This window comes from Canis lupus, chromosome 7 (assembly GCF_048164855.1).
Source record: "Canis lupus baileyi chromosome 7, mCanLup2.hap1, whole genome shotgun sequence".
Taxonomy (NCBI): Eukaryota; Metazoa; Chordata; class Mammalia; order Carnivora; family Canidae; genus Canis; species Canis lupus.
The window spans coordinates 36,767,997-36,795,053 of NC_132844.1; the positions used below are offsets into that span (position 1 = coordinate 36,767,997).

At 36.7% G+C, this 27,057-nt stretch overlaps 1 protein-coding gene across 6 annotated transcripts in view; it reads right to left on the reverse strand.

The window, feature by feature from the left end:
- Window positions 1-27,057, reverse strand: part of CD109 (CD109 molecule) — a 126,419-nt gene that overhangs the window by 55,819 nt on the left and 43,543 nt on the right. For 5 of the 6 annotated variants that reach the window (XR_012033985.1, XM_072832330.1, XM_072832332.1 and 2 more), the window contains 6 exons: window positions 11,730-11,769; window positions 8,874-8,958; window positions 4,400-4,496; window positions 4,003-4,144; window positions 3,151-3,260; window positions 655-879 (listed from right to left, as the gene is read on the reverse strand). Coding sequence is in view for 5 of the 6 variants with exons in the window: in XM_072832330.1 (XP_072688431.1) it covers window positions 655-879; window positions 3,151-3,260; window positions 4,003-4,144; window positions 4,400-4,496; window positions 8,874-8,958; window positions 11,730-11,769 (699 nt within the window). In the remaining variant the exon portion in view is untranslated. Of the gene's footprint in view, window positions 1-654; window positions 880-3,150; window positions 3,261-4,002; window positions 4,145-4,399; window positions 4,497-8,873; window positions 8,959-11,729; window positions 11,770-11,831; window positions 11,872-27,057 lie in introns of all 6 variants that reach the window. The other variant, XM_072832331.1, reaches the window with a different exon arrangement.

A 27,057-nucleotide genomic window follows, 5' to 3' on the forward strand; every position in this document is an offset into this window, starting at 1 on the left:
TTAAAACACAGAAGAGGGTCTGTATCACCATAATCTAAGAAGAAAAAGCATAGTCCTAACTTATTTCATAAATGAAAGTATAGTATCAGGAAACACCACAAGAAGAGAGAACAAAATGAGAAAGGACTCCTTTCCTTCTCTCCACAACATAGAGTTCATTTACAACCAACCTATGTATCTACCAATAGTCAGAGTAAACCTCAAAGGACCAAACCTGTTGGAGGGCTAAGTGTAATGAAAAGAAAGGTAGCAGGAATGGCTGGGGTGTCTCAGATGAGCCACTCTGGGAAAGAACCCAGCAAAGGAGTATAGGTTTTAAAAAATATTTTCCTCTTTCATTTCAGCTTCTACAAAATACACCTTCAAATGATTGAAAACCAACCTAGACTGGGAATCTCAGGAGTTTCTTCACATCTTCAGAATACTACACTTCAGTGTGCTCTCCAAAATGAATTTACAAGGAAGCATTTGGACTATCCATCAGCCACTGTTACTAAGTTACTTTTAACACTTTCCTCCATTTTTTAAAATATAAACACGTGTCTACTTCTTACGTCCTGTGCATTCTGACCTCTATCAGGATTAGTGCCTACCCCGAGATTACAATTTTAATAATGTTGTTGCGATAACATAATGATGAGAAACAGATGGTACCTTCAACTGTAGCTCACTGGAATCATCCAGGATTGGGAATTCAATCTTAAAGATTCCATTTTGGGGAACAGTATAATTTATGACCTGGACAGATTCTATTTCCTGCTTTCTACTGTCCCATCTGCTCCAGTACTCGGAAGAATTTTTCTGTGTCACTATTATAACTACATTATTTCTTCTCTCTTCAAAAGTCAGTCGATTGCCATCAGCACGGGTTACCTTCACCTAATTGTCAAAATACAACATTTTAAAAACAGGTAACAAGAAAAGCAAAGGATTTAAGTTCAGATGAATCCAGTTCCCATCTGTGCTATTTCCATTAAACTGAACTCTGAAAAACTATTGGTATTACCCTGACTTCCAGATGAATCAGTCTCACACTAGGATTCTGACACCACTGACCATTTGCTTCTTGATATTATATGGCTTCTCTTGCTCCTATGGCTCCATAATCACCTTTTTTATTCCAAAGCCCTCATTCTGCATCCTCACAGTTTCCTTTTTAGGTTCCCCCTTCCTCTCCCTAAATGTGGGAATTTGTCAAGGCCAAATTATCAGTTATCTGGGCTTCTCTTTTTCTCAAAGGTCTCAGCACTCTTACTAGTTTCCTTACCTTGCTCTGGAGCTCATACTCAACACCCAATTTCTGTTTGCAGGAAACTTCTACTTATGTATCCTTCTCAAACCAAATTCAGTACATCTATAACTGAGCAACCATCTCGCCTCACCCATTTTTGCTAACAGCACAATTCTGCCAGACTTCTCATCTCTCAGTTTCCCTTCCCTCTTCCCACCTCTCAAATCCAATACACACCAAGTCTTGTATTTCTCTCTTGCATCCTCTCCACTTGAATGTCCACCCCCTCAAGGTTCCTCGCCACCTCATGCCTGAGCTGCAGCCATCTTCCTGCACACACCCCGATCCATCTCCCTGGAATGCTGCTTTCACCATACCCCTCCCACATTCATAAGGCTCCTAGGCTTTTCACTGCTTAAAGTACAAAGTTCAAAACCATGCATATACCATTTAGGATCCTCTAGACTCTGCACACTTTGCCTTCGGTTTACTCTTTCACCACTACCAGACAAACTTCCTGCTACAATTGGACTGATCCAGGAAATGCACCTGAATTTGACAAGCAGGGCTCTTGCCTTGTGTCTCAGCTCATCTTGCTCCCCATCTCCCACCCCCACAGCAAACACTTAAAACCCACTGATCTTGGCACCTGTGTGGCTCAATTGGTTAAGCATCTGACTCTTGGTTTCAGCTCAAGTCATGATCTCAGAGTCACAGGATTGAGAACCAAGTCAGGCTCACACTCATTGTGGAGTCTGCTTGGGATTCTTTATTCCTTTCTCTCCCTCCACTCTGCTCTATCTCTCTCTCTCTCAAATAAATGAATAAAATCTTTGAAAAAATAAAATAAAATATCCTACTGATCTTTTAACAAATAGCTTAAATCTTCCACTTCCATAAAGCAACCTTTAATGACCCTCTCATCACTATTCCAAAGCCAGCTCTTCCTCCCAGACTCTCATTGTTTCACTACTCACTTGGAAGCTATCATTTACAGCCTCAAGGGTTTTGTTCTTACCTTCTCAAACTAAATTATATGATCATGAAATCAGAAACTATCTGAAACTTCTCTTGATCCATTCAACAAGAAATGATACCCCCTTTCTTTAAACCAGAGGTCAGCAAACTATGGCAGGCAGGAAGGCCAAATTCAGTTTTCTTGTAAATACAGTTTTATTGGAACATAGCCACCCTCGCTTGGTTACAAAGTAGTTAAGGCTGCTTTCATGCTACAATGGCAACGTTGGATAGTTGTCACAGAAACCATATTCCCACGAAGCTAAAAATATTTACTATCTAGTCCTTTGCAGAAAAAGTTTGCCAACCCCTGGTTTAAATCACTACAGAAGTGTATGCATAACAGTAACCTTATCCTGCCTTAAGTCATACTTGTGTGTATATTTTCTTGTCACCATCACAAAAACTGTGAATCCAGGGTAGAGACTGGGTTCTTCTTAGCTCTGTAAGCCCTACCCAGCAACTTGCCTTGCATATTGTCAAAATTCACTCCATAAGTGTTAACTCAAAAAAAAAAAAAAGAGTAGATTTGTTGATAATTTTTTAATGCAATATCTTTGCTAGAACTAAAATTAGTCATTATGAAAATCAAACTGAACTGAAATTTTTTTACTAACATCTAATTCTTCCAAGTAATTTATAAAAGCTCCAATGTAGCAATCTAAATCTAATTTAAATTCCTCATTAAATAAATTTTGAGGAAAATACTTTTGTTCGAGACTTTTTTTTTAAGAAAACTTGAAGTTTATTTGGGAACAATTCCGTATACTTCATATATCTAAAGGGGAAAAGTAATCTATCCACTCTGGGCTTAATTTTTTTTGAAAGCACTGAAAATATTATCTGCTGTTTCATTAAACTAAACTTGCTGCTTTAGATCATTAATAAACATGCCAACTTACGGTGGCTGTGAAGTTGAGAGATGGCTTCAAGACAGTAGCATAATCAAAAAATTCAATGATGTAGTCATGTTGCTTGAAAAACACATTAGAACTTGCATTTCTTGAGATACCTGTTTTGGAAATTGCACCATTTAGAAGCCAAACGCAAAAGCTTATTCACCAAATTTCTCTATCTAAGCTACTTCCTCAAGGAATTAATGGGGCACAGAAGCCTCATTCCCACACTGGCTTGGTCATAAAGAGAACCATACAGTTCTACTGCATCTTCCATGGACCCCTTCTAAGCACCATTACTATTTCTAAGCACCATCCACAACATGGACACTGCAGATTAAAGCCTCTCACTGAATCATCTTTGGGTCTTTTGAGGTTTGGGGAAAGTCGTTGAGAACAACAGAAAGATCCCAGCAATTAACCTTTATGTTAATATTGAAAGAGAAAACTGTCCATGAGCAAACAAGAGCTCAGAAGATGTTAAATGATTAAAAAAAAAAACAGAAAGTGGTTAGTCAGCTGCAAAGTGGTTAGTTAGGCCTTTCCCTGTAGTTTTCAGGTTGAAAAGAAAGCAGAAATGGAGAAAATTACAAACGCCTACCACATGTGGTTAAAGCACAGACTATCATAGAAAATAGGTATTCCTCCAAAACATTTGAAATTAAAATTAGGAAAGAAAAGAAGTATCCCCTTTATAATGAAAACATTCTGCAGGTGACACTAATTAATAGTCATGACAATTTCAGAATTAAGTAGCATCTTTAGAAAGGCTTCCAACGGAACGTACTCATTATAATAAGGAAGAAGAGAGAGCAGCACCATATAAATAGCTTTACCTTCACTTCAAAGTCTACAAACCTGTAAGTGATTCTGTCACTGTGGCTAAAATTTCTACTGGCCCAGGGGAGGACAGATACATGTGTTCAGAAAGACCTTCTGAAAAATCCATTACTTTTTTCATCTCTTCATCATTAAAAGAGAAGTTTGCAGATCCATTTATCTGTTTTGTTTAAGATAATTCAATTTTATTCTTCACTTTAGCAATTCAAATTTTAAAAATAAAATTCAAACTAAGTCACAAAAATATAATGGCTCTGGAGTACAAAATGGGTAGATTCCCATTTGTCCAATTCTAGAAAATTCTTGGTTTTCTTACACTCAATTATTTGTTAATTCAGTATGAAATCTTATTTCTAGTAAAAGTATACTTAAAGTGTTTTCCGATTAGAAGTTATAAGATCTCTGTAAAAGTTACCTTAAAATTTTTTGTAATATTTCTCTTCATGCCCCAAAAGGATAAAGGTAAAAATGTAAGTGTTACATCTCCTTTCACTGGCTTCCCATATGTATACCTGAAAAACAATAAATGGGGTCTTTTTACAGTTTTTACTTGATATTATTAACATAGCACATGAAAATATTACTTTCAAAAAAAGAAAATATTACTTTCAATAGCATACTGGCAATCCAACTTAAAAGAATTATATTTTTAAAAATACTCTCACTGCAAATTTTTTAAACTAAGCATATCTTGGAATATCCTTAATAAATGGTGATCCTTAAAATTAAGTCTCCAAAATGAGAAGACTTTTAACTACAATACTTTAAAACAGTTCATAATACATACTTTACCTCTAACCATTTTAGAGATCCAGAGGAAAATCTGATCATAATTGCAAGTGCAGTTTCCTGTCCAAAGATATTTCAAGTTACGAAAATGTTTTATTCCTAGAAATCAAGACTGGCCCATTAACTGCATGCCCAGGACACTTTGTAGCTTTTGAGCATTTTTATTTTTTTTCAAAGATTTTATTTATTAAAAAAAAAGATTTTATTTATTTATTCATGAAAGACACAGAGACATAGGCAGAGGGTGAAATAGGCTCCCCGTGGGGAGACCAATGTGGGACTCAATCCCAGGATCCCAGGATCACAACCTGAACTGAAGGCAGATGCTCAACCACTGAGCCACCTAGGTGCCCCTTTTGAACACTTTTAAATGGTAGTTAAAATTCTAATCACTAAGGCCCATTGTTGCATGTTCCAATATTAACCAGAAAATCTTATTAAACCAAACACACCATGGCACCAAATGTGCTCATGGCTTGGACTTGTGCAGAAAAATGTAAAAGAAGAGTATTTTTTATCCAAAGTACCAAAATTTATCTTCTTGAATCAAATCTCATCTCTACTGCTTTACATTCTATGTATTCATTTTATCCCTCTTCATTGCTGGGAAAATCTCTTCATGTGAAAAAAGAGTGGCAATTTTGGTAAACCATTTTACTGCCAGAAAGCCTTTTTTAAAGGTGTTTCCTGGGTTCCTTCCATCTCTTTTGTGTAATAAATACTCAGCCAAATGTGGAAGTCAATTTTTCTTTGCACTCTATAAATCTAACAGTAAACTCCTATTTCCTGAATCCATTAGTTGAACACAGAAACAGCCCCTCATCTGGATCAACTCAACTCAAAAGCCAATGATAAAATATAGCATGTTCCAAATTAAGGAGAATAAACCAAATACATTTTCAAATGCATTGCCTTCCAAATGAAAACAGTAATGTTAGAGGAAACCCTGGTCATCAACTCCAGCACCAAATTTATTCATTCAAAAGAGAGTCCTCAAAACTTAACAGTTCTTGTATCTTGTTAAAGATTAAATAAATGCATTAGGATACCAGAACATTATATTTTAAAAGAGTTCTATCACATGATAGGACAGGGGGCTTGAAAATCCAGACATAATTTAAAGTATTCTCAGAAACAAATATTTTTTATTTTGGTTTAAATGTGAAGCAGATTTAGCTTTCTTTGCCTCAAGCTGATTATAATAATTATGAAACAAGGATACTGACAGTTATTGTCCTAAATAAATCTGGAAGCATTTTGAATAAACTAATGATTCAGAAAATTATAGTTTGACAACATTTTAAAAAGCAAATCAAATATATGCTAGGGTAGTATCATTAACAAAACAAAGATTTTTATTTAAACAGCCATAGCACAAAAGGTTTACAAAATGATACTTAAAAAGTTGAACCTATCAGCATAATTCATGTTTTTCCCACCTTTTTTCCATGTCATTTCCAAGGTACAAGTGTCTCAATTCATCAAATAATAAATACATTAAGTAAACTTTAGCTTAAAAAATATTTTTTCAATTTTACTATCTGCAGGGATGCATGGGTGGCTCAGCAGTTGAGCATCTGCCTTTGGTTTAAAGTGCAATCCTGGGGTTCGGGATCAATTCCCACGTTAGGCTCCTTGCAGGGAGCCTGCTTCTCCCTCTGCCTATGTCTCTGCCTCTCTCTGTGTGTCTCTCATGAATAAATAAATAAAATCTTTCTTAAAAATAAAACATAAATAAACAAGTTTTACTGTCTGCAGAATATATAGAAAGAACTAGATGTGTGCTATGTTATTTTCTTACAATCCTCTAGAACTCTCCATGGTTAGTGGAAAACAGTCTATTATTTATTTTAATGAGGTGGGAATAGTGAGCAGATGTTCACATCAAAATAAACAAACAAACGCCAATTTTTATTCATCTCAGCTAAAGATTTCAAACCAAAAAGAGACTGTTAACCTTCTCTGGGAAATTTCCAGCAATGCTCTTCACATTAACTATGCCTTGATAGATTATCACTTCATCATCATTTCCATCTTTTCTGGGTCACAGTATTTCTAGAATAGGTCTATGCCAATTTTTATAGACTGATAAAAAAACTCTGCTGGTCAAAAAGATTTCCTTAATCTGTTGTGACGATATAAAGTATATTCTCAATGTGAATGTAAACAAGTCCCCCGCGATCACATAAGCCAATTCCTTGCAACAACCTCATAATTTACATCTCCTACAGGCTCTGCTTCTTCAGTGGAACCTTGATTGACACACATACTAAGGAAAATGATGCCAGTACAACATGCTGAATACTAAAGAAATACCAGGGGCCATAGTAATAGTAATGGTCATGCTGTTCTCAGCCATTAGTATTTCAAAGAGGCTCTACAAATGAGAATCTGGGCGAAACTCCAAGGATTCTTTTTTTTTTTAATATTTTATTTATTTATTCATGATAGACAGACAGAGAGAAAGAGAGAGAGAGAGAGAGGCAGAAACACAGGCAGAGGGAGAAGCAGGCTCCATGCAGGGAGCCCGACGTGGGACTCGATCCCGGGACTTCAGGACCGCGCCCTGGGCCAAAGGCAGGCGCTAAACCGCTGAGCCACCCAGGGATCCCCATCAAGGATTCTTTTTATTATTATCATTTATTTAATCTAATTGGCCCTATTAAGCAATTCGTGACTCATTGGCAGCATCCCATCTAGCAAGTAAAGAGATGCTCCTGTAAGAGTTCTCACTGGGCTTGCAGAAAGGAGCGTGTCAGGGGATCCACACCCCCACACACAAAAGTTGTATAGAAAACTTTCTGGCAAGTGACCAGAGCCTAAGAATAACTGTTTTAACTGAGTGTAGTGAATCCCTAGCCCAGCCCTGAACACCAAAAACAGAAGCAAAGAAGGTATCCACATTCTCCCTAATCCATAAGGTCACTGATGGTTTGTGTGGATTTGCACTCACTGTTTCATAAACTCTAGTCAAAGAACTCAAAATATAACCCAGACAGAATCTTTAGCCTTTAGCTAAGATCAAGGGGAGGATAATAATTATGCAAAATGCAGGCATCTGTGTGTTTTCTAAACTACAAATCCACCCACGGTACCCAAATTCATGTTGGAAGCCACCCCTTAGTTGAACACAGCAGAAAACTAAGTTTGTATATAAACTGTAGACACATTTTTGCCTTTGTGTTGTAGGATTTTCACATGTTTTTTTTTTGTTTTGTTTTTTTTTTTCCAAATAAAATCTGAACCAGGAGTCCTCAGAACATCTCGCCTGTGGGCTGCTTCCACGAGGAGACTCATTGCCCATCACTTGTCATTGCCACAAACCCTCACCAAGAGAGGGATATGGTGATGAGAAAGCAGTGACAGGGAGTCCAGTGTTTATCAGCTATTACAAATAAATTCTGAAACTAAATAAATTTCAGAAAGCAAAACACAACTATTCACGCATCAAAAATGAAAGCTACATAAGATTAGTACCAGAATAACTCCAGCCTACATTTTTGAGAACTGCTAGTCTAGGACTCTCAGGATGCTTTTTACCACAGCAAAGTGAAATGCTATGCTGTCCGAGCCAATGGCTCAAAATCATGGGAGCCATGATACCTCTACCATACAGATGTGTTGGAATCTCTCTGTGTACATCTGCTGAAATAATGAGGGCTATGAACTACTCACTCATTTGCTAATTGCCATAAGATAACCAAATTCCTCCCCCAAGGTTCAACCTCCATTACTGCCAGAAAAAAAAAATTAAGATTGAAGAAAAGGTAAGTACCCTTGATCCATGTCAGCTATATAAGGAATAAAGATATGAGTTTTTTTTAAATCTGGAACAATCTATAATGTAAATCCCCTGGCTAATCTCAGAAAGATACTTGTCTGTGGGAAATATTTCAGGACTGGATGAGCTTAGAAGCAGGCAGATGGGTGCAAAGACCTTTATAGATATGTCCATGCTTAATTATTTATTACAGATATTTGTTTTCTGCCAATTGGGATATTTTAATAAGAAGAACATGGTGCTAATATTCTGGAGTATATAGTGAGCTCTTTGTCAATTTTATAACAGTACGTAGCCATAAAAACAAATGAATACTTACTTTGCTATTACAGTACCATTTAAGCTCCTAGAGTTCAAAGAACAATATAATGGTGTCTGCAAAGTAACTTCAAATTTTGGCAATACTGGAAAAGAAAAGTAAGGGTAAATATCTTAAAGAATCTATTTTACTATCACTTTTAGTTTAACAAAATAAAGACTGAATTATTCTAATGAAGTCGACAATTGGTACTATTTGAACTTAGACTCCTTAGAATCCAAATACATAGTAACACACAGATGAAAAGCACTTCATTTCATCTAAAATGAAAACCCTTAGGAGGCTGGCGACTAGACAATGATAGTGTGGGCCAGTTGCTATGAACACTTGTGTCAGTGGAAGCTTCTCATTGGTAGAACCTACATGTATCCAGAACCCTAGCTGCTAAGGCATCTGAATGCTGGGAGACCAGGGATCATCCATTGGTGCCACCTTACTGCTTGTTAAAATACTTGCCCATCATGTGGTAAATAATTGCTTCTAGAGCACTCCTTTCCCTAGGACATTCTCCAACTTGGTTACTAAAAGTACATCCTAGGGCCCCAAGACTCTCCCTCTGCATGGTGCCATGTATGCAGTCATACAGAATCCTTATTCTTTGAGACAATCAAAGGTGAATCTGGAGATAGTCAAATGTAATGGATTGCTATGAAGGGAAAGTTGTGTAGCAGGATTTCTAAGTTAGTCACTAAGATATAGCTACAAAGTAATGATGCTTTTCCTCATGTGACAGTGATTCCTGAAGTCAATCCCAAAGTTAAAAGCCCCTACTTTGGTCAGCTTTATATAATTAAGATATGAAACATTTTATAAATATGAACACTATGTAATATAAAGCATACCACCAGAGTAAAAAATTTTGTATCTTTCTAGTCTATAGAAATTTTTTTCTCAAACTTCACTAGCTAAAGAAATAGATCAGTCCAATTACAAAGCATCTCACCATTCAATTAACAGAAATATATAGAAGGCCAATAGGTAAACAATATAAATCAGACCTCCAACTCCAAACCAGGCCAAAGGCCCTTAGTATGTTAAGACTCTCCTAGACAAATCTAGGATCAGAGGGCCAAAAAAGCCAAATGATCCACTCAGAGGTAGGATTTCCTTAGAGCAAAGAATTCAAATGTGCCTTCTTCAAACATCATAGGCTAACAATGAATTCCCTACCTCCACTATAATGAATTCAATAATATATAACAACCCAGAACCACCTCTATGTGAAATGAAAATAAAATAAATAAATTAAATAAATTAAATAAAATAGCCTATAAAAACCTTGGCGACCTCTGACCCCTGATTTCTTCTTTTAGAACAGCACTGTCCAAAAGAAATAAAATATGAGCCACGTGCAATTTCAAATTGTGGCAATAGCCACATTTAAAAAGCAAAAAGAAGCATGTGGAATTAATTTTTGTAATAATTTATTTGGTGCCATATACCTAAAATATTATTATTTCAACATGTACTCAATATAAAAAATTACTATTAATGAGCTATTTTTCTTTTTTTTTTTTTACTAAGTCTTCAAAATCTGATCTTTTAACCCACTCAGAGTACATTTCCACTTGGACTAGCCACACTTCAAGCACTCAATAGCCACATGTAATAAGTGACCCCCCCCCAATTTGAACAACACAGTTCCAGATCAGGGGTCAGTAAATGATAACTGACATGAACTAAGAATAGCATTTACATTTTTAGTCTGTTGGGGGAAAAAAATCAAAGAATATTTTATGACATAAAAATTAAAGAAAACTTTAATTTCCATGTCTTTAAATAAAATTTCACTGGATCATAGCCACATTCACTTACACATTGTCTATGGTTGCTTCCTGCTACAACAGCTAAGTTGAGTAGTTATGACAGAGACATATGGCCCACTGAGCCTAAAATAGTACTAACTGGCCCTTTCTAGGAAAAAAATTTTGCTGATTCCTGTTCTAGTGGATCATGAGACTTAGAAGTAACAGTGCTGGGGCTCCTGGGTGGCTCAAGTCAGTTAAGCATCTGCCTTCTGCTCAGGTCATGATCCCAGGATCCTGGGATCAAGCCTGGCATTGGGCTCCCGGCTCAACAGGGAGGCTGCTACTCTCTCTGCCTCTACCCCTCCCCCTGCCTGTAGTCAGTCTCTCTCTCTCTCTCTTTTTCTCTCTATCTCTCATAAATAAATTTCTTTTAAAAAGTGACAGTGCTGGATGAGTTATGTGGAACCTGAGCCACAAAGTTGTGGCACTACTTTCCAAAATTACTACTGCCTGAATGAGATACAATGTCAAAAAGTGACACAAATCAAATGAAAAAGCTCATTTGTAGCCTCAAAATAGCCCCCCAAATTATATAAGAGTGAGATCCTATACTAACAGATGAGTTCCTATCCTCAGCTTTCCTCCCTCTCCATCTACCGACAAAGTAATTGAGCCACGTGGTCTTTATCTATGCATGTACAACTGTTCTATAAATGTGACACCTGCAAGAAGAGGATTAAACCAAGTTAAACAAACTGTCTTTACCAAAGCCTACCAAATGAAAAATATGGGAAATAACTAATGTTATGTTAAAAAATAACAAAGACGTAAATATGTTAAGAGCACAACAAAGTAGAAAAACAAAAAAATCATGCATAAGAAAGACCACATAATAGGACTCTAGGGATCGGTTTCCTTTTTTTTTTTTCTCACAATAACCATCTATATCTTTTACAAAGGAAAAAATATGTTTAGGCCTGTAAGAAATACCAGGATTTTACCTTCACTAGGATTTTTACTTTAAATAACATATCACTTGGAAATCTCTCTTATCTCTGTGGAAAGTTTCAAATATTTTTTCTTTCAAAATAAATTGAAGAACTCTTACCATATTCTGAAACCTGAAATGATTGATAATATGTCTGGTCCTATTGGGAGGAAGGAAAAAAGATAAAATTTTTTCTTTCAAAATAAATTGAAGAACTCTTACCATATTCTGAAACCTGAAATGATTGATAATATGTCTGGTCCTATTGGGAGGAAGGAAAAAAGATAAAACATAAAAGAGTTCTTATTTAATTATTTCGCTTGCTTACTTACCTACATAAAAAGATTTAGAAAATTATTTTTAATTGCATTTATAATGATTCAATGAGAAGAACAGTTCATTTTAACTTGTGGAAGTTTATTTTTAGTCACCTGCAACATGAAGCCTATGAGATTTCATGAGTTTTTCTTGTCAATTCACTAATACAGAAAGGTGATCTGTCTCTATATTTCACTGCAGGTCATTTGAACAAACTGCTTATTTTGACTTTAAACGTTTGTGAAATGAAAATTAAATTAAATTAAATTACACATTCTAGGAATTTATGAAGCAAGAATAACACATGTCAAACCATGACTTCAAACTTGTTTTAAATTTCACTCTCAAAAAAAACAATGGAGAAAATAAAGTTACACATAATTCAAGTATTTATACATAATCAAAAATATAAAATCATCATGGACTAACATCTTTTATCTTCCAAAGTCCTTGAATTACTTTCTTGTGCAAACCTTCAAATAATACATTCTACTCTATTTTAACAAATATTATTATTTCCTTTTCTAAGATCAACAAGAAAATATGTGGCCTATTATTATGTCACTTTTCCTAATTCCCTATATTTCTGCCCACTCTAAATCCATAAGTAACATATTAAATAGAATCTCTTCAAAATAGCTAAGTAGCTCCACCATTAAAATTTGCATTCTAAATCTGATTCTCTGTTTATCAAAGCAAATACACAGATGCAGCTACAAATTAGGTTCTTTTTTTTTTAATCAACCTTGGTTAATCCAAAGCAACTGTACAAGTTGTTTTTTAATCCTAAAAGAAGGATAGAGTTCATTTCAAAGTTTAAAACAAATGTAACTATTTATATGCTAACAAAATAATTGCTTAAAACTTAGCCTCGATGATGTCATTTAAAGTAGATCCCAAACGAACTAGGGGTGGTAGAAGGGGAGGAGGGCGGGGCGTGGGAGTGAATGGGTGACGGGCACTGGGTGTTATTCTGTATGTTAGTAAATTGAACACCAATAAAAAAATAAATTAAAAAAAAATAAAATAAAATAAAGTAGATCCCAAAGAAATTGTGTTGATCAAGGCCTTAAGCATCACATTTGTGGCTTCTATCTTAAATTGTTTTCATATCCTATATAGGAATGTTACAATTACATGTATTCGGTTCATTTACAAATTCTAATTTGTCATCTGCAGAAATCAGATCAAGAAGGTAATCTACCCGTATTGCCTCTTTTACTTATAAACACAAGAATGCTGGTCATGAAATCAGTTTTGGCTTTATTACTGAGGCTAGCACAGGTGAGGCTATGTAATAAGCAAATTTAAAACAATGATGATGTTTCTCCCAAGTTAAATTCATATTGCAAATTCTCAGTAAGTACTACATGCAAAACACCATATGAGGCTCTGTAAAGATAAATTAGTCTTCAACATAGGAAGGTCAGTCAAGAGATGGAAACAAACATAGTAAACAGCAATAATGCAAGACTGACAGTGTCCTGCAGTTTTATGCACTGTGTTTCAGCTCCTACTCTCCCCTATGCTTATCCTACTCATACTTCCATCTCTACTCATCTTCTAAGACTTAACTCAAATATTACTGCTTCCCTGAATCCCCAATCCAAAAGCAATCTTGGCACTCTAAGCTTCTATGCTCTATAGTTCCTTCTGTCCCTTTTTACACCATAAATATTTAGGTATGTAATTTATCTTGCTGCAAGTTCTTTGAGCACCATGTCCATGTTGGATCATTTTTTTATCCCTCATAGCTTATTCTTCAAGGTGCCAACCTAAGAATGTCTAATACCAAAAAAAGTGCTTAATAAATATGTCTTAGATTAAGTAAATAGAACTAGCTTTGACAAATGTAGGAAATGAACTGATTTGTTTGGGCCTACTTTAAATAGCCTTGAAACCAAGTTTTAGGCACTTATTTGTTAAACACATAAGTAGTTACATTAACTATATTTGAAATGAATTCTCTTCTTCTGTCTCCTATATTATTCATCATCTCTGATAATTCCTGGATTTTCCATCTCCCCTGTTTACTATCTCCTCCTTCATTCAGTCTATGCTGAAATGTTGGCCCTACCCACCCTGAACCTGATGCTCTTCCCATTCTTCAGACTCTTAAGTAAGTTCATCAACTCTCACGGTTTTAATTGCCATCTCTATACTAAAAACACTTAAATCTATATCCTTGGCCCATACCTCAGCCCAGAGATTCAGACTTAAGTCCACTTTCTGGATGTCTCCCCTCGAATGTCCTACAGAAGTTATTGGACTTCTTTAACTGGATTTAGCCTCCTCCAGGGAACTTTTCTTATTTCCCTCCCATAATAACTTTTATATAACTCAATTGTTTCACTTAACACAATATGTTATAATTATCTGCTTTGTATCCATCTAAATCACTGGGTGCTGAGCACCTAATTCAGCATGCTTTCAATGTTTGTTAAATAAATGTATGTAAAAATGAATGAACAAATAGATTCTTGTCCCCAGGCTTGTTCTTACAGGGCTCCTCAGATTAACCTCAATTACTATACAGTGTCTCCTGCCAGAAATTGAAATAACCTTCTCATAAGAAGAATCAGACAACCCTGAAGAGACACGGCCATTTGTCAAATGGCCCACAGAGTAACCTTAACTCTCTGTCCTGTATTTGGAAGGAATATAAATGCCAAGGAGTGGAAGAAGCCAACAGCATGGAAAAGTGGAGGGAAAAAAGTAAAAGAGTGCTTCTTTTTACCGTCATTTTAAATTGTTCCAATAAATCACAAAACCATTTTGTAACTGAGCGCTGACAGGGTGCTTTGTACTGGATGATGTTTTCCCAGGGTGTTTATAAGTGGTGAAATGCAAATCAAGAAATAAATTATTTTACTATCCAAGGGTTTTCAAAAGCAGAAATGAGTTTTGTAATTTTCAACATATTATCCATCAGGCAATCAGGCCATACCAATTTCCACAATGAGTTCAGTCATTTTTATTAAATATTTTTACAAAACATATAATCAGGAATGGTAGAAGATATTGAAATACTTGAAACTATTAATAATTCAGAGAATCAGTAGTAACTTATGTCATATAACCATAAAAACACTGAGTACTTTCATAAGTCTAGAACAGGTATTTGCAAAATTTTTCTATGAAGAATCGATAGTAAATATTTTAGGCTTTGCAAACCTATAATGGCCCCTGTTGTAACTATTCAACTCTGCCTTGAGACCACAGGTAAATAAATGAGACTATATTCCAATAAAACTTTATTTACAAAAACAGATGTTGGGCTAGATTTGGCCTTTAGGCCAAGATTTGCTGAACCCTGATCTAAAAAAATAAAATGTACCTCCAAATTGTTCTATGTTAACTCTAGATGAACTAAATTGACTAACCTTAACTAAAAACATGAGAAGAAAGAAAAAGAAAAAGAAAAGCACAATCTCATTTACTAAAAATGTTCCTTCAGTTCCACAGAAACAATCTGCCTCAAAATGAGTTTTCATGATTATTCTAGCTCATCAAATACAATTTGTACTCATTCACTCTGCCAACAACTGGAGAGGAAGGCTGACCTGAAAGAGTAAATATTTCAGCAGTATGTCTTCAAAGAAAACACCTTTCCAGGTGCAAGAATACATAACTCATCAACATCTTCTGAGTGCTGCTTTTCTCAAGTGGTTGCTCTTCCATGGTGAAAGTGCTCCCTTACAAAACCTGCTCTTAGCATATACATTCACTCTTTATTTGTATGAGATATCAGCCTGTCTCGGGGATCCCTGGGTGGCTCAGCGGTTGGGCGTCTGCCTCCAGCCCAGGGCGTGACCCTGGAGACCCAGGATTGAGACCCACGTCGGGCTCCCTGCGTGGAGCCTACTTCTCCCTCTGCCTGCGTCTCTGCCTCTCTCTCTGTGACTCTCATGAATAAATAAAAACATTAAAAATAAAAAAAATAAAATAAGCCTGTCTCAATTAGACTTCCTAAACAAATTCCAAAGGAGAAATGGAAAAGAAGAACCAGGACGTATTCTCAGTAATCTCTGTAATTTCTTTCTTCCCCTTATCCCTAAATCAATAGTTCATTGTGACAGTATATGTTACAAACATCAACCAAATGAAAGAGAAAATACCAGTAAAAGTAAATTTCTTTCACTAGTCCTAAAAAATATGCTATGACTGGATGCAAATTAAAGACATGTGAATTGCCACAAACATCTATTCCAGTCACAGAATTTCTCTTCTCTAACCATGAAGCCATCCAGCTCTTGAGAGAATTTCTATTTTTAATAAACTTAAAGGAATATGGCATGCTACATGATCATTTAAAAAAGATATATATATATAAATATATATATATATATATATATATATATATATATATATATATATATATTAAATGCAGGTCAGCTTCTTTTAACTCTTATTTCTGAAGTAAAAAGAAATGCCAGAAACACAACTAAGGTGCTGGGTGGATTTTTGTTTGCACATTTATGTTCATTAATGATCATTTCAATTTCCCAAAAGTCTGCTTCAGCTTTGATCTCCAATGTCTGGATTTAATTCGTATTTAAAGATGAATAAAGGTGCTGAACTTCTTAAATCCATACATAACAAACATAGAATTATTTCGGACTCAGTTTTGGCTCTATCCCCCAAGACAATAGATGCCAACTACATCCACATTCCCAAGCCAGGTGCAAGTCTAGCACACAGGACTTACAAAGGAGGTTTCCAAAAACTAGTTTTGTAACCCTTAACCAACACAGTCAAAATGGAAATAAGCTAGAAAGGAATTTTAGGAGACAGCTTTTGATGTGCTTTCACACATCAGTGGCTGTAGGCAGGCACCTGACATGCCCGAACAATCTAAGAGCAAAATAATGGTATTGGGCAGCTGTGCAGAGAGCTAAGCTAAGACACAGTGCTGCATTGGGAGTGGTCTGTGCCTACTGAGTTGCAAGAAGCAAAGAAAGCATTTTCCCTCAACTAGATATGCAAAAAAGAGAGAGCCAGCATGGGGCTATCTTCTATCTTGATCAAAAATAGCCTCCAGAGGAGGAGCAGCTCTGGAGGGGGAGGCTGGAGGTATACTGTAGATGCCCAGAAGCTGAAGACAAAATTATAAGCTGTCAGAAGAAGAGACAGATTCAAAAGCATCAAAGACACTGAATGTGAAACCTCCCAGCAATGGGTAGGGGTCTTTCAAAGAGCCCACAAAAAGTTTTATGAAGGAAAGCTGTTAGTTTTAAGTGCCTGCCAAGCCCAGAGAGCTCTAGTGCTGGATGACGACAGTATTACATTAACCATATTGTTTTCAACTTTTTATTTAAATTCTAGTTAACATATAGTGTAATGTTGGTTCCAGGAGTAGAATTTAATGAATCATTACTTACATATAACACCCAGTGCTCACCACAAGTGCCCTCCTTAATACCCATCACCCATTTAGCCCATCTCCCAGCCACCTCTCTCAATCGGTTTGTTAAAAGTTTCTTGTAGTTTGTTTCCCTCTTTCTTCTCCACCCCCTTTCCTATATGTTCATCTGTTTTATCTCTTAAATTCCACATATGAGTGAAATCAGTTGGTATGTCTTTCTCTGACTTATCTCACTTAGCATAATACACTCTAGTTCCATCCACATCATTGCAAATATTAAGATTTCATTCTTTTTGATGGCTAATATTCCTTTTTTTTTTTTTTTGATGGCTAATATTCCAATGTGTGTGTGTGTGTGTGTGTGTGTGTGTGTAACACATCTTCCATATTCATTCATCAGTAGATGGACACTTAGGCTCTTTCCATAGTTTGTCTATCGTTGATAATGCTGCTATAAATATGGGGTGCACATATACTTTTGAATCTGTATTTTTGTATCTTTAGGGTAAATACCACATAGTGCAATTGCAAGATTTAGGGTAGTTCTATTTTTAACTTTTTGAGGAACCTCCATACTGTTCTCCAGAGTGGCTGCACCAGCTTGCATTCCCATCAACAATGTAAGAGGGTTCCCCTTTTTCCACATCCTCACTAATATCTGTTGTTAATTTTAGCCATTCTGACTGGTCTAAGGTGGTATCATATTGTGGTTTTGATTAGCACTTCCCTAATGATGAGTGATATTGAGCATCCTTTCATGTGTTGTTAGCCATTTGGATGTCTTCTTTGGAAAAATGTCTATTCATGTCTTCTGCCCATTTCTTGATTGGATTATTCAGTTTTTGGGTGTTGAGTTTAATAAATTCTTTATAGATTTTGCACACTAACTCTATCAGATATGTCATTTGCAAGTATCTTCTCCCATTCTGTAGGCTGACTTTTAGTTTTGTTGATTGCTTCCTTCACTGTACAGAAGCTTTCTGTTTTGATGAAGTCCCAATAGTTCACTTTTGCTTTTGTTTCCCTTGTCTCTGGAGACATATTCAATAAGAAGTTGCTCCAACTGAGGTCAAAGAGGTTGCTGCCTGTGTTCTCCCCTAGGATTTTGATGGTTTTCTGTCTCACATTTAGGTCTTTCATCCATTTTGAATTTATTGTATATGGTGTAAGAAAGTGGTCCAGTTTCATCTACTTGCATGTAGCTGTCCAGTTTTCCCAACACCATTTATTGAAGAGACTGTCCTTTTACCACTGGATAATCTTTCCTGCTTTGTCTCAAACTAGTTGACCATATAGTGTGAGTCCACTCCTGGGTTTTCTATTCTGATTTATTTGATCTATATGTCTGTTTTTGTGCTAGCACCACACTGTCTTAATGACTACAGCTTTGTAATATAGCTTGAAGTCCAGAATCATGATACCTCCAGCTTTGTTTTTCTTTTTCAGGATTGCTTTGGTTGGGGTCTTTTATGGTTCCATACAAATTTTAAGATTGTTTGTTCCAGCTCTGTGAAAAAAATGCTAGTAGTATGTTGATAGGGATTGTACTAAATGTATAGATTGCTTTGGGTAGGATAGACATTTTAACAACGTCTTTTCTTCCAATCCATAAACATGGAATGTCTTTCCATGTCTTTATGTCCTCTTCAATTTCTTTCATAAGTGACATTGAATGATATTAAATTGCTGTTTTCGTAGGATACATATTGGCAAAGTCCCTATACATCAAGTTTATCCCTTGCCTCTCTTCCCTCTGACAGATTCAATCCTGGAATTGTTGACCACAGCTTAGTAAGTCAGAGAGAGGCAGCCAGACGAGAGAAGACCCAAGCTGGGAGAAGACAGCACTTGACTTTATTGGACTGGACATATTAGTTTTTGAACACAGACTCTTCTTTGTGTGTAACATAACCAAAAATGACAGAATCTTTTATTACCAAAAAATAACCAGGAGAATGGTGGGATGTGTCCTACATTTCAACCAAGTAATAGGGAAGACTTGGTCCCAAAGAACAGGACTAAATAGCAAAAGAATAATAGTGTGGTTTTCATATTGTACCTTTCAGTTATACATGCTCAACCTCACAGTCACACACAAATAACTGGGCACACCAAACTGGCCAACTGTTCATGTTAAAAAAGGCTGAGGATGCAGAGGATATTGACAATTCTGACTCATATCTTCCCACTGGAAGGTAATTATTAGATTTCTCCACTGATCCACAAATGTCCACTTTTCCATAATACAAATGAAATCATATGGTATTTTTGCTGCTGTACTCACAACATACTATATTAATTCTCTCCTTTTTATAAATAAAAGTCTTAAATGAACTGTCTATACTCTTTATTGCCCCTGCCACCTGGACTCTGCCTCTACCATGTCACTGCCCTGGAAGACGGCTCAGTAAGTGGTGGTTGCTTGCCTCTGCAAATTGCCCTTGCTTGGCATCTCTCTCAGGCCTGGCTCTCCTGGAAGCCTCTGCAGCACCTAACACTGTGGCCACCCTCTCTGAATCCCTTCTCCTATGTGCCTGCACTCTCTTGGTTCTCTCATTCCAAACCTGACTGCTCGTTCTCTGTTGCTTTGAGTGGCTCCTCTGTTTAGCTGCTAAATGTTGTGATTTCCCTCTGATCAGCCTGCCTGTCTCTCTCCCCTAAACCAAGCTCCTGGCCCTGATTTCTCTTGTAATGGATGATTCTCCCAGAGACACACTTGAGAGCCCAAAGTCACATTGTCAAAAGGTAAAATGAAGCACATTAAAAATGTTAAGGTTTATGTGAATGAAAATCAGTTGGAATTGGGCAGTCCTAAACTGCTAGTGGTCAGGCATGCTCTACCAACAAGAGCTCAGGAAGAAACTTTTATTGGCAGAAGCAAAGTAAGGAAATTGCTGAATGGTTGTAACTTAAAGCCTAGTTGGCTGTTTGTGACTGGTTATTCCTAGCATTTTGATTTCATAACCCTGAGACATTTACAGACTTACATTTTGGTTTGTTTAGGATGTCCGCCATGGCAATAGAGCCACATTAGTCTGATGCCCTTTCTTAATTAATTTAACCTTTTACTCCTTTCTCCCTTTCACAATCCAAGCATCCCCTAAACCTGATGAATCTTCCTTTAAAGTGTCTCTTAAATTTACCCATTCCTCTTTTGTTTGTGCTGCTCCCCTAAAGCACCCCCCTACTACCTTCAGACTAGACTATTATAACCTAACACAGAAGGTGGGCTGTATTTGCTAAGCACTGATACTAACCTCGTGGCTGTCTCCCTGACTTCAGTTCCTCTCCTTTTAATCCCCCACATGTTATGATCTCCCTAAAATTCTATTGCAATCATGTCATACTACAGAAATCGACAAGACAACAAACATCAGTGACTTTTTTTTCATCCAGGGGTTTATCATAAGCACGTCATTCTGTCTACTGAATAACGTTTTGCTGTTTTTACATTAAGTATGCATTACTTTTATAATCAGAGTAAAATAAAATAATTTTTATATCTTTTATAATGACATTCACATATAATTTCTGCTTTCCTTCTCCTCAGAAGCCTTATATGAAATTTATAAAATTAACATTCAAAGTAAAATAAAAGTTTTTAGAGCCCACTTTTCATTTTAGTAAAATGAAATCTAAAACATTAGCCTGATATCCAGTATGTTCCACAGCTGAACCCACAAACTCTTCCAACATTCTCTTTGACTATTACTGTCTGTAGGACTCCACTCCAGGCAAGTGCCTGTTCCCAACTCTACTGCTGTCACCTAGATCTAAACCCCATTCCACCCACCATGGTCCCCATCTGAGTTCTACAGTGCCCTCTACCTTCATCTAGTTGAAGCATGGAATTTTAAACTTATGAAGAGGCTTACAAGTCCTCTGACCCAAGTGCCTTATTTTATAGCTGAGGACACAGATCCAGAGCTAACACAATTTATCCTGAGTCCCTGGGGTACAGCATAAGCCCCACATCAAGTAACTCTCAATCTAATGCTCTTTGCATTTATTACATAAAGTCTTCCCTGACTGTAAGATCCTTGAAAGTAGAGTCTATGTCTTACCATCTTTAGATGTCTCCTGTGTTTCTTCCCACCTAACATACATAGAAAAATTCCGTATTTTTAGTTTTATTCAGATTCCTACTAATTTTGCTATGCTTAGCCCTAATACCTACAGAACAGTAGTTGTGTAATACCCTTTTTCCCACTTTCATTTTTACTATAAAATTAACAAAGGACTTAAAAATTAACAAGAAATCACAGTGAAAATATCATCCATAAAAGTGTCAGTGGATGTATATTGACCTACTTGGAGAAATGAGGGGTGTGCAAAAGAACGGAAATGTTTGTTAACATTCACATTGCCCTTTCCTTTCCTGTTTAGAGTCTAAACATCTGTAGCCTACATGGCAGTTGCAACATATTTCTCTAAGGGTTTTCAACCCAGACATCAGGATCAACTTTGGTAGATTCAATAAGCAGATATGCCCAGTTTCCACCCCAGAGCTACTGAATCAGAGTTAACATAACTGCAGCCCAAGGAGAACAAATGCATTCATTCATCCATCCTTCAACAGAGAAGTACTGTAAGTGCACTTAGCATTGTGCTAAGTGATGGAGATACACTTTCCCAGGCTGAAGCTTTTAATCCTGTGGAAACAATCTATTTATCAAACAATCTCACACATAAGTATGTAACTACAGACAATGATAAAAGCTGTGAATTAAATTCATAGAGAATTATAAATTCTGAAGATGAGGCTGGCAAAGTAGTCAGATGAGGCAGGACCTTGTGTAGGCCATGGTGAAATATATGAATTTTATTCTGAGGGCAATGGAAAGCCTGTGGAGAGTTTTAAGCTGAGCAATAACATGACCCAATTTAATGTTTAGATTACTTTCACTACTGTGTAGTGACTGCAAGAGGGAAAAGAGCAAACTTAGGGATATGCATTAAGAGGCACTGTAAATGTATACAGAAAATATGAGGATGGCTTGGATAAAAAGGTAGAGGTAGAAATAGAAAAGGAGAAGTAGATGGATTTGAAATATATTTAAGGGCACCATCTATGGGAATCAGTAAAGGTCTGGATAAGGGTGATGAGAGAGCATGAGATGTCAAGAAAATTCCAAGATTGCCAGCTTGCACAACTGGATGGAGCAGTTCAATAAGCTAGAGAATGCTGGAGAAGAGCCAGATATGGTGAGGAAAGATGATGAGAAAAATGATATTGGACATGAGGACTTTGGGAAGCCTTTAAAACATCCAAGTAGAGATGTTAAGAAGACAAATGATTATAAAGGTCTGGAACACAACAAATGAGATAAGGAGAAGAATCCAGACTAGCAAACTAGTAGAAAGAAACCTAAGTGCTAAATTGGAGTGAGCTGAGGAAAATGGGAGGCACAGAGATTAGACAACCTTGTTTTCAAAGGATTGGCTAGAATGGAAAAGACAAAAAAAGTGAAGTTACTGGCAGGGAAACTAGTGTGACTCTTTCTCTCTCTCTCCCTCTCTCTCCCCTTAATCATGTGAGAGACTTGAACATACTAGATTTTGTGGAAAGATCCAGGAGAGAGAGAGATCCAGATTGAAGATCTGGATCAACCACATGCATACTCCTAAGAAGTTTCTCCCTTTGCAGTATAAATGCTAAGCTGCACAAAAGACAAGTTAATAACAAACAAACAAAAAACAAAGCAAAACAAAAACAACCAAAAATAAAATAAATTTAAAAAGAGAGAGACAAACTGGTTTCCTCAGGAAAAAGTGTGACTTAGAAGCATACTCTTTTTAAAACAAACAAACAGGGGATCCCCGGGTGGCTCAGTGATTTGGCGCCTGCCTTCAGCCCAGGGCGTGATCCTGGAATCCCGGGGTCAAGTCCCACATCGGGTTCCCTGCATGGAGCCTGCTTCTCCCTCTGCCTGTGTCTCTGCCTCTCTCTCTGTCTCTCTCTCTCTCTCTCTCTCTGTGTGTGTGTCTCTCATGAGTAAATAAATAAAATCTTTAAAAAAAAATAAAAATAAAACCATCAAAAATCATTCACTTAACCCTCTCTGTTCCTACTGAAAATGGAAAAAATAAAAGTTTTTTAAGTTATGCCACATGACTACCTTTCTTGGGCACCTATCTCAAGCAAGAGGAAAAAGCAGAAGGGTAGCTAGTACTTTGCATTGAATAGGAAAGTCACCCCTGAGGCAAAATATTCCATTTCTTTCTCATTTATCCTTTTCTCACTGCACCCAGGGACACAGTACTCATTCTAGTGACCCACCCTGGGACCTAGGGCTGCCACTAGCAGAGTCCATTGAGCTGTGATTTTCCAAAACTCCCTCTATGCCACTGAAAACTAGGCATCTTATAGAACTATACACACACATCATATCAATGTAAAGTTCCTGTTTTTGAGGCTGTACTATAATAACGTAAGATATAACCATTTGGCACACTGCGTAAAGGACACACAGGGCCTCTCAAATACGTTCTTCACAACTTTCTGCAAATCTACTTAAAAATAAAAAGTTCTTTGAAAAATTAATCTTCTATGACTTATATCACCAAGAGTATACAGCCTGCTAGGTAACAGCAAAGTAATCCTTACTAATATATTAGTAGAAGTAGAAATTAATCTATTTCCCCTACCAAGTAATAAGAGTCTCCTGAACTGAAAATCTTCCATCTAAAGCCATGGCTGGGATCCCTGGGTGGCGCAGTGGTTTAGCGCCTGCCTTTGGCCCAGGGCGCGATCCTGGAGACCCAGGATCGAATCCCACGTCAGTCTCCCGGTGCATGGAGCCTGCTTCTCCCTCTGCCTATGTCTCTGCCTCTCTCTCTCTCTGTGTGACTATCATAAATAAATAAAAAAAAAAAAAAAAAAAAAAAAAAAAAAATAAAGCCATGGCTGTTGTGGCGGAATATGAGACACTCTGCAGGCAGCCTGGGTGGCTCAGCGGTTTAGCGCCGCCTTCGGCCCAGGGCATGATCCTGGAGTCCTGAGATCGAGGCCCACATCAGGCTCCCTGCATGGAGCCTGCTTCTCCCTCCACCTATGTCTCTGCCTCTCTCTCTCTCTGCGTCTTTCATGAATAAATAAATAAAATTTTAAAAATATATAGGAGACACTCTGAAAACAACCCAAGATGAAACTCAAATAGATACATTCACAGATGAGAGAGGAGACATAACCACCAGCACCACAGAAATACAAACAATAATAAGAGAACATTATGAAAAACTAAGTGCCAACAAATTGGACAATCTAGAAGAAATGGATAAATTCCTAGAAACATATAAACTACCAAAACTGAAACAGAAAGAAATAGAAAATTTGAACAGACCCATAACCAGCAAAGACACTGACTCAGTAATCAAAAAAACTCCCAACAAACAAAAGTCCAGGGCCAGATGCTTTCACGTGAATTCTACCACACATATAAAGAAGAGTTAATACCTATTCTTCTCAAAGTATTCCAAAAAGTAGAAAAGGAAGGAAAACTCCCAATTTCATTCTATGAGGTCAACATTACTCTGATAAAAAACCAGATTAAGATACCACTAAAAAAGAGAACTATAGGCCCATATTTCTGATGAACATGGATGCAAAAATCCTCAACAAAATACTAGCAAACCAAATTCAACAATCCATTAAAAAATCATTCACCACGATCAAGTGGGATTTATTCTAGGGGTTGTAAGGGTGGTTCAATATTTGCAAATCAATCAACATGATATATCACATCAATAAGAGAAAAGATAAGAACTATATGATCATTTCAATAAAGAAAAAATATTTGACAAAGTAAAACATCCATTCATGATAAAAAATAAAAAGCCCTCAACAAAGTAGGCTTAGAGGGAGAATATCTGAAAATAATGAGGCCATCTATGAAAAACTGTTTTTCCCCTAAGGTCAGGAACAAGACAAGGATGTATACTCTCACCATTTTTATTCAACAAAGTACTAGAAGCCCTAGCCACAGAAATCAGACAACAACAACAACAAAAAAAAAAAGGGCATCCAAATTGGTAAGAAAGAGGTAAAACTTTCACTATTTGCAGATGGCATGTTACTATATAGAGAAAACATGAAAGACTCCACAAAAAAACTGCTAGATTTGATATATTGACTAAAGTCACAAGACACAAAATCAATATATAGAAATCTGTTGCATTTCTATATACCAATAATGAAGAAATTAAGAAAGCATTTACAACTGCACCAAAAAGAGAAATTAAGAAAACTTTTACAACTGCACCAAAAAAATAATAAGATACCTAGGAATAAATCTAACCAAAGAGATGAAAGACCTGTACTCTGAAAACAATAAAACACTGATGAAAGAAATCAAAGAGAACACAAAGAAATGGAAAGACATCCTATGCCCATAGATTGGAAAACAAATATTGTTAAAATGTCTATACTTCCCAAAGCATTCTACACACTTAATACAATCCCTATTAAAGTACCAATATTCTTCATGGAATTAGAAAAAGAACCCTAAAATATGTCTGAAATCAAAAACAACTCTGGATAGCCAAAGCAACCTTGAAAAACAAAAGCAAAGCTCGAGGCATCAAAAGTTCAGACTTCGAGTTATATTACAAAACTGTAGTAACCAAAATTGTATGGTACTGGCACAAAAATAGACACATAGATCAATAGGACAGAGCAAAAAACCCAGAAATAAACTCACAATTAGTCTTGAACAAAGCAGGAAAGAATATCCAATGGAAAAAAGACAGTATCTTCAAAAAATGGTGTTGAGAAAACGATACAGCTACATGTAAAAGAATGAAACTGGACCGCTTTATTACTCCATACACCAAAATTAATTCAAAATGGATTAAGGACCTAAATATGAGATCAGAAACCATAAAAAACCCAGAAGGGAACACAGGCAGGGGTGCCTTGGTGCCTCAGTCAGTTAAGAGTCGAACTCTTGATTTTGGCTCAGGTCATGATCTTAGGGTTGTGTGATGGAGGCCCAACTCAGGCTCTGCGCTCAGTGGAGAGTCTGCTTGAGATTCTCTCTCTCCCTCTCCCTATACCCCTCCCCCCCACATGCATGGGTTCTCTCTCCCTAAAATAAATAAATAAATCTTTAGAAGAGAACACTGCCAGTAACCTCTTTGACATCAGCCATAGCAACTCCTTTCTAGATATGTCTCCTGAGGCTAGGGAACAAAAGCAAAAATAAACTATTGGGACTACATCAAAATAAAGAGCTTTTGCTCAGCAAAGGAAACAACCAACAAAACTAAAAGACAACCTACTGAATGGGAAAAGAGATTTGCAAATGACATATCTGATAAAGGGTTAGTATCCAAAATTTATAAAGAACTCCTCAAACTCAACACTCAAAAAACAAGTGATCCAATTAAAAAATAGGCAGAAGACATAAACAAAGATTCTCCCAAGAAGACATACAGATGGCCAATAGACACATGAAAAGATGTTCATCATCACTCATCATCAGGGAAATGCAAATCAAAGGTGCAATGAGATATCATCTCATACCTGTCAGAATGGCTAAAATCAACAACACAAGAAACAACAGGTGTTGGCAAGGATGTGGAGAAAAAGGAAAACTTATGCACTGTTGGTGGGAATGCAAAGTGGTACAGTCACTCTGGAAAACAGTATGGAGGTTCCTCAAAAAGTTAAAGATAGAACTACCCTATGATCCAGCAATCACACCACTAGATATTTCCCCAGAGAATACGAAAATGCTAATTCAAAGGTATACATGCACCCCAATG